Raw genomic sequence first — 8,620 nt, forward strand, 5'->3', positions numbered from 1 at the left:
AATTAAAAGTTGTGCTGACTTGTGCTAGGCTAGCACAACTCAGATATGCAATATTACTATGTTCGGATGACCAGAAAGACCAAAAATGGTAAAAGTACCTTAGCGCGAAGGGCAGCGCACAAGAGTAAAGTGCCCTTTATATCGTTGTGCTGGGGAAATTAAAAGTTGTGCTGACTTGTGCTAGGCTAGCACAACTCAGATATGCAATATTACTATGTTCGGATGACCAGAAAGACCAAAAATGGTAAAAGTACCTTAGCGCGAAGGGCAGCGCACAAGAGTAAAGTGCCCTTTATATCGTTGAGCTGGGGAAATTAAAAGTTGTGCTGACTTGTGCTAGGCTAGCACAACTCAGATATATGATTATATGCTGTTTGGATAACTTAAACGTTAATTAGATGTCGAAAACGTTTTTTCACCATAACTTTTTTATTTATAATTTTTTTAAAGTAATACTTGAGCACAATCTTAGCACAACTTAGCACAACTTAGCACAATTGAGAAAACTGAAAAAAATGAAAAGTGGGGGGCTACTCAAAAAATCGTTTTTCTCATTTTTTCATCTTATTTTTCATATTATAGTTATAATATTCGAGCACAATATAGCACAAACATAGCACAATTCAGCACAACTGTTGAAATTGTTTAATTCAACAAGTGGGGGGCTAACTTCTAGGCGGCAATACCGGAGGAACGCAGAACCGAGATCCTGCAGGAGGCGCACAATAACCTTCAAGCAGGTCATCTGGGCGTCGAAAAGACGTACCAACGTATCGCGGCCCGCTACTATTGGCCTGGCATGTATAGGACAGCGGTCGAATACGTAAGACGCTGTAATACCTGTCAACTCACGAAGGTGGAACAAACACTCCCGCCGGGGTTGATGTGGGTCGGCGCCGTGTTGACATGCCGTGGTCAGTGGTAGCCGCTGACATCATGGGCCCATTTACGCCTAGCAGGTCCGGTAATGTGTACCTCCTGGTGATAGGATCTATTTACGAAATGGATAGAGTGTACCCCGCTCCGAAGAGCGACCGGTCCAAAAATTGCAGAGGCACTCGAGGCGTTGATCTTCTCGCGGTGGGGAACTCCGGACGTTCTACTAACTGATAACGGTACGGAGTTCGCCAACAAAAGTAGTCGGGAACTCGCGGAGCAGTAAGGAATCCGGCTACGTACAACCCCCCCGTACAACCCGCAAGCAAATCCAGTCGAACGCGTTTATCGAATCCTTAAAACGATGATTGTGGCGTATATCGGTAGGAATCACCGAGATTGGGACCTCAATCTACCACAGTTTAGATTCGCTTATAACACCGCGCACCATTCCGTCCTACAGGCCTCCCCCGCGTTGCTGAATTTCGGGCGAGAGCCACGACCGGCGAAGTGTGTTAAGGCAAGCGTGGAGCCCCCTGTCGACCTCGAGGTGACCTCCAATAATACCTGGAACAAGAGAGTTGCACATTTGCTGTCGCTAAGGCACTGGATATTGGAGAACCACGAGCACGCGTATAAAAGACAGGCACACCATTACAATTTGCGGCGTAGGGATAAAGCAGTGGTCGGCACGGATGACACTCCGCAGGTCTCTGGCTGCTCGCGCCGCCTCCTTTCACCGGCCGCACGTCTCGCTCTCCGTAACGGCCCTAGTCCTCAGGCCCGTACCTATCCCAGACTGTATGAACTGCGCGTGGCGCATTAGGGCGACATCCGTATCAATAGGTTTCCACATTACCATCGAGGTACTATTGTCAATGCGTTTTTTTTTTATGTGGTATCCCCCGTAGGCCTATTCCACTCTGCTGCATGACAATTTATGAAATTAACTGTGAACAATCAACACGGGAGAGAGAGAGATAGAGAAATACTTTTTAATTGCATTGCCAAAATTTTAAACTGTCATTCAGACAAACTTCTTCGTGGACGTTTAGATGTACTCGGAATATCAGATATATCAAACGGAATATGAGATGTCGCGGTCCGCATCGTAGACGATAAAGAAGCGTCATTCAACCGGGTGCGCTTTTCCGATTTAATATTTCGCATTTTAGAAAACGAACATTCGCACAGATATGTCGATCCGAACATTGAAAAAATCCTAAGTGCGAAATTTCTGAGGAGATGGTATCTCGATTCATTTAATATTTTAAAAAATTCGACACTATTTTCTTCCCTAGTCCTCGGAGGAACTTCTTGATGAAGATCGCGAAGTTCCTCTTGATACTCGGAAGCTTGTTCTTCGATTATGGCCGCGAGGGGGTTCTGGAAGAGTATGAAATCATTTTTAAGGGAATCGAAATCGGTGAAACGGTTATCGAACTCATTTATCACGGAGAGAAGAATATGGATGTAGTCGTCAAAATCGCATCTAGTGCTGAACTCATCAAAAATTATTTTGCACGACGGGAAGAAGGTAAAATCTTTCGGATCTGAACTCAAATGATTTTTAAAGACTATTAATTGGCTACGGAAAGAACTAATATGGGCATATAATTGACATGTGCTCTGCCTGGGTTTCTGCAATTTCAAATTTAGAGTACTTAAATGCGCGGCAAGGTCAACTATAAATGAAAGTTCGCAAAGGAAACTCACATCTGTTAATAAGAAAGAATATTCTTCGGAATTTAAAATGGAATGTTCTTGCAAGAAAAGGACAATGTCTTTTCTTACGGCAAAGAATTTACTCAAACATTGTGCTGCACTGAGCCAGCGTACTTCGCAATATAAAGACACATCCGTATAGGCAGCCTTATGCGTTTGGAGGAAATCTATAAACTTTCTTTTGCATAGCAAAAGATAATCGAACAGCTTTTCCGCATAACGCCTCATGATGGATAATGCAATGAATCAAAGGAATTGAAATTTCGCGACTTCTAAATTGTCCGTGCAGACCGGTTTTGGCACCTGTCATGGATCTTGCTCCATCGGTTACCACTACAGAGCATTTTGAAAAATTAATTTGGAATTTATTCAGAGTCTGTTCTATTGCATTAAAAATATCTACACCTGCCGTTGTGCCATGTAAAGCTACAAAGTCTAGGAGCTCCTCGACATACGAAAAATCGTCTTGAACAATTCGAGCGAAAATGCTCAATTGACTCGCATGCCTGTTATCGGTGCTTTCATCTAAACATAATGAAAAATAACGGCAGGTGTTTAAAAGTCTAGTTAATTTGTCTTCCTTAGAGACACCTATTTCGAGTATACGCGACCTCATCGTTTTCGCACTTAGTGGAATTTTTTCAGCTTGTTCTATCGTTATACTATTGCCAAATGTTTTAATTGTTTCTATAATGCACTGTTTTACAAATTCGCCGTCAGTATACGGCTTACCTTGTTTCGCGATCAAGTTTGCAACTACATATGAAGCTTCGCGTGCTAATACATTATCACAGGGACGCGAACCCTCCGAAATGTCCAAAATTGCCGTGTAACGTTGCCTGTGTACTAATTTGAGCCCTTCTACTACTTCTAATTTCTCCCGGTCTTCGTATGAAGCATATTCTTCGGAATGACAACGTAAAAAATGTCGCCTGATACCGAGCGTCGTGGCATGTTTAGGCTCAAATTCGCAAAGCAGGCAGATTACACGGTTATCAATAACTGAAAAAAAGAAATTTTCCCAACTCTGTTTAAAATCCGGGCAATTTATCTGATTGATCGACATATTGATTTTAAAAGAGATTATAAAAAATGAAGCGGAAGGAAAAATTAATACACGAATTTAGCAAAAATAAATTTACGCACCACTGTTGCCGAAACTGTCTCCTAACTAAATACTCACTTTCGCAGCTCCAAACGATCCTGACTCTATGAAAGGTTGTGGAAAAGTGAGCTTTGGTAGCAATTATTGTAAAAAAACAAAAAAAAAAAGCGGGCGCGTTAGGCGGCCGCGACAAACATACATCGGACAAGCGAGTAGTCCGCCTACCCCGCGCGACCTTTATTATGTCAAATGTTTTGTCGCCGAGGACACAGCAGAATACGCGACGCGAATCTAGAACATTCGATGACAAACAAAAAAACCCTCACGTTGTTTTTTTTTATTTTTTTTTGTTTTTTTACAATAATTGCAGACTCTGAATAAATTCCAAATTAATTTTTTAAAATGCTCTGCAGTGGTAACCGATGGAGCAAGATCCATGACAGGTGCCAAAACCGGACTGCACGGACAATTTAGAAGTCGCGAAATTTCAATTCCTTTGATTCATTGCATTATCCATCAGGAGGCATTATGCGGAAAAGCTGTTCGATTATCTTTTGCTATGCAAAAGATAACGAAAATTGTCAATGCCATCAAAGGGGGAAATAAACATCTGTCACACAGAAAGTTTATAGATTTCCTCCAAACGCATAAGGCTGCTTATACGGATGTGCCTTTATATTGCGAAGTACACTGGCTCAGTGCAGCACAATGTTTGAGTAAATTCTTTGCCGTAAGAAAAGACATTGTCCTTTTCTTGCAAGAACATTCCATTTTAAATTCCGAAGAATATTCTTTCTTATTAACAGATGTGAGTTTCCTTTGCGAACTTTCATTTATAGTTGACCTTGCCGCGCATTTAAGTACTCTAAATTTGAAATTGCAGAAACCCAGGCAGAGCACATGTCAATTATATGCCCATATTAGTTCTTTCCGTAGCCAATTAATAGTCTTTAAAAATCATTTGAGTTCAGATCCGAAAGATTTTACCTTCTTCCCGTCGTGCAAAATAATTTTTGATGAGTTCAGCACTAGATGCGATTTTGACGACTACATCCATATTCTTCTCTCCGTGATAAATGAGTTCGATAACCGTTTCACCGATTTCGATTCCCTTAAAAATGATTTCATACTCTTCCAGAACCCCCTCGCGGCCATAATCGAAGAACAAGCTTCCGAGTATCAAGAGGAACTTCGCGATCTTCATCAAGAAGTTCCTCCGAGGACTAGGGAAGAAAATAGTGTCGAATTTTTTAAAATATTAAATGAATCGAGATACCCTCTCCTCAGAAATTTCGCACTTAGGATTTTTTCAATGTTCGGATCGACATATCTGTGCGAATGTTCGTTTTCTAAAATGCGAAATATTAAATCGGAAAAGCGCACCCGGTTGAATGACGCTTCTTTATCGTCTACGATGCGAACCGCGACATCTCATATTCCGTTTGATATATCTGATATTCCGAGTACATCTAAACGTCCACGAAGAAGTTTGTCTGAATGACAGTTTAAAATTTTGGCAATGCAATTAAAAAGTATTTCTCTATCTCTCTCTCTTCCGTGTTGATTGTTCACAGTTAATTTCATAAATTGTCATGCAGCAGAGTGGAATAGGCCTACGGGGGATACCACATAAAAAAAAACGCATTGACAATAGGACCTCGATGGTAATGTGGAAACCTATTGATACGGATGTCGCCCTAATGCGCCACGCGCAGTTCATACAGTCTGGGATAGGTACGGGCCTGAGGACTAGGGCCGTTACGGAGAGCGAGACGTGCGGCCGGTGAAAGGAGGCGGCGCACAGTGGGCTGGATTGAGAAATTTAGTGACATTTTGTTATAACTCTTGAATCATAAGAGATATCGGGATGAAATTTGCACTAAAATTCATTTAAAAAATAGTCAATTTTAATTGTTAACAAATAAAATTTTTTCTGTTTTGTTAAACAATAATTGTTAATTAATTTTCATTGATTTTTTGTATTAAAATAAAATTGTTTAAGTACAATCTTCCAAACTACTTTTTACTCTCTTACTAAATATGTATTTTATATTTACATTTCATACATGTAATGTTTTATAGAATACGTAAAATATAAATTTGAGAAATCTTTTTATATTCAACGCATACAAAATGTACCGAGGAGGTAAAAACGCCTCACAACCAACACAACGTGTCAAAAGATATTTTTTATAATAATTTATAATAATTATGAAAGATTTTTTAAATTTAGTTGTTTTAAAATCATGTTCATTCTATATATTACAACCTTTGTTATTTCGTATTATTTCATGTTTATAAAAGATAAAAATATGAACAAAAATATAACAAATATAAAAGATAAGCCAATTAATCTTAGCAACACGTTTCTAAATTGATGTTAATAGGTAAACTTTTGGTCAATTTGTTTAGTTTAATTAATTATTAAATCTGCAACTTCTGGATATTTGCAGGCATAAAAACTGAGATTAAAATGATTACATTCAACAAATATTGTCACATATAAAATGTAATCTAATTAACATACTACTTTATCTGCATAGATAATATAATAATAGTATGTAAAGTGTAAAGTACGTTTTGATTTGTTGCTGTTCTTGAAATTTTCCGGATTTTGTAATTTCAAAAATTTATAATAATAAATAAATAATTATTTGTGTGCCATGTATTCAGAGTTTGTGAACGGAGGCTGGCGTATAATACCATTTATTGTCATACCACAATATCATTTTCAGCATCTATTGCATATGGAGACGAAATTACTTGTAGTATTGTATAAAATTTTTTAATTAGTTCTATTTCAATTCCTGTGATTTGTGCATTTTCTGGATTGGAAAAGAATCGCCTTGCGGTATTGCCATCATGCCACTGAATCACATCCGTACTTAACGAAGTCAATTGTCGAAATAAAGTTAATTTTTTATTTAAACACATTATTTTTAAAATTAACCTTAACAATTTGTAGGTGTAGGTGTATTTGTAATCTAAAGAGTTTCTTAGAAACATGTCTTAATATCCCGCAGACCGCGGAGTATCGATGGTGGCTACCGAACGCATGCGAAATAACGTGACATTACTAACTTTAAACGTTAATAACTCAGAGAGGTGGACGAAGGTGGACGAGATTTTTACACATTATGTAAAGGAAAGTGTCTTGAACACATTGTGATTTGTCCGAACGCGGGTTCTAACGGGTATAAAAAGGTATTGCTTGTTAATTGTAAAATTTTTGACATTTTTCTGTCCTACATTGAACATTAAATTTTTAATACGTTGCATATAATAATTGTAACTGCAATTATAGTTTCTTAACAGAAAATAATGCTCTTTACTATAGAAAAAAAACGGGGCTGAAATCTTGAACAGGATCGTGAAAATGTCGCGAAAAAGAAAGGACATTCTTCAGGTGTCAAACGTAGATTCTAAAACGTTCAACTTTAAAAGCTTGGTACAACTACAATTTTCATTTAATTTTATTAATTCTTCCATTTTTGAGGTCAGTGGACATTCGAAAGACAATGCCAACTGATTATACATCGATATGTGAAAGTTCATTTCCTGGCAAAATGTCACTAAAATCTTCGATCCAGCCCACTGTGCGGCGCGAGCAGCCAGAGGCCTGCGGAGTCTCATCCGTGCCGACCACTGGGATAAAGAATTTAACGTCGGGGATAGGGTAATGAAGCGACAGCGAGTTCTCTCCTCAGCGGCGAACTACGTCGCGGCAAAATTAGTGCCGAAATTTACCGGCCCTGTCACGGTCACGAAAAAGCTGTCGCCGGGGGTGTACGTCCTAACCGCGGAGGACGGACGCAACCTCGGTAAGGCACACATCGAAGATCTCAAGAGCCATACTTCCCTCCACATACACCAACGGACACAAATTGATATCGTAGGATTCTTTTTTTTCCATTTCACAGCGTCGCACCCAAAATGGACCGGGCGAGGAAGATAGAGGCAAGACTAAGGGCTTTATACCCGCTGCCGGGGGGATGTCGAGCGGCAACGGCGAGCATAATGTGCCGGCCGCTCGTACCCCAAGGAGAAAAACCAACCTCCCAATATGAGGAACAGATACCGGGGAAAACACCCCGGGGACCGACAGAGGAGCCACGTTACGTTAGCACAGCGACTATAACGCTGGCAGCCCCGCTGCGTGCTCAAGGGAAGGAGGAGGTACCGGGGGAAACACCATCGGAGCCCCCCGGCAAGATGGTGCCGACGCGAGCATCAGAGGGGTCCGTAAAACAGAAAAGCGAGAAGCCAGCGGAACCTCTCGCCACGCGGGCAGTTATCGAGGCCACGGCCCCGATACCAAATGACCACACCATCGTCCAGACTAGGGTTGTAACTATTCCGAAGCTTCGAAGGATTCGAAGGAACGAAGGGAAGCTTCGAAGTCTTCCAAGTGCTCGAAATTTCAGTCTTCGAAATGTATGAAGTTATAAGTTCCATACCATGTCACGATTTTTGATAAATAAAAATATTAACTTTCAGTCACTGGTGACTGACACTGAACTTTCCGTTTTGATTTTTCGTAATTAAATTAAATTTAAAAGAGTGCATTCTATTAATAAATTTCGGGATCATATCACGAATGTACTTAAAAAATAATACTTTGCAAACAAAATTTTAATGAGTTTTATTAAATTCGGTGAAATCGGATATCGCGGACTAAATGAAAAGAAAGGCAAGACAGGCTTGGCGCTTGACAAAACTCACGTATTCAGTAGGACTGTAAGACTGTAACTTTCCTTCGAAGGTCGAAGATTTCGAAGCTTCGAAACTTCGGAACTTCGAAGTTTCTGAAATCGAAGCATCGAAATCTTCGACCTTCGAAGGAAAGTTACAGCCCTAGTCCAGACGCGGGAGGAATGGGAGACCAGCGTGAGGATCTGGGCGAAGTCTTTCGGC

At 40.1% G+C, this 8,620-nt stretch overlaps 1 protein-coding gene across 1 annotated transcript; it reads left to right on the forward strand.

The window, feature by feature from the left end:
- Positions 1-359: 359 nt before the first annotated feature.
- On the forward strand, positions 360-1,820 carry LOC143211062 (uncharacterized). The gene is made up of 5 exons (XM_076428486.1): positions 360-389; positions 677-823; positions 989-1,158; positions 1,264-1,585; positions 1,788-1,820. Exons 1-5 carry the CDS (start codon positions 360-362, stop codon positions 1,818-1,820), a joined length of 702 nt encoding a protein of 233 aa, XP_076284601.1.
- The last annotated feature ends 6,800 nt before the right edge of the window (positions 1,821-8,620 follow it).

The sequence above is a fragment of the Lasioglossum baleicum genome, chromosome 1, assembly GCF_051020765.1.
Source record: "Lasioglossum baleicum chromosome 1, iyLasBale1, whole genome shotgun sequence".
NCBI classification, from domain to species: domain Eukaryota; kingdom Metazoa; phylum Arthropoda; class Insecta; order Hymenoptera; family Halictidae; genus Lasioglossum; species Lasioglossum baleicum.

Coding starts and splice junctions, on each gene's coding strand:
- LOC143211062 (XM_076428486.1), top strand. CDS start 360: ATGATTATATGCTGTTTGGATAACTTAAAC. Junction 824..988: donor ATAGGACAGCGGTCGAATAC/GTAAGACGCTGT, acceptor TCCTGGTGATAG/GATCTATTTACGAAATGGAT. Junction 1,159..1,263: donor AGTCGGGAACTCGCGGAGCA/GTAAGGAATCCG, acceptor GTATATCGGTAG/GAATCACCGAGATTGGGACC.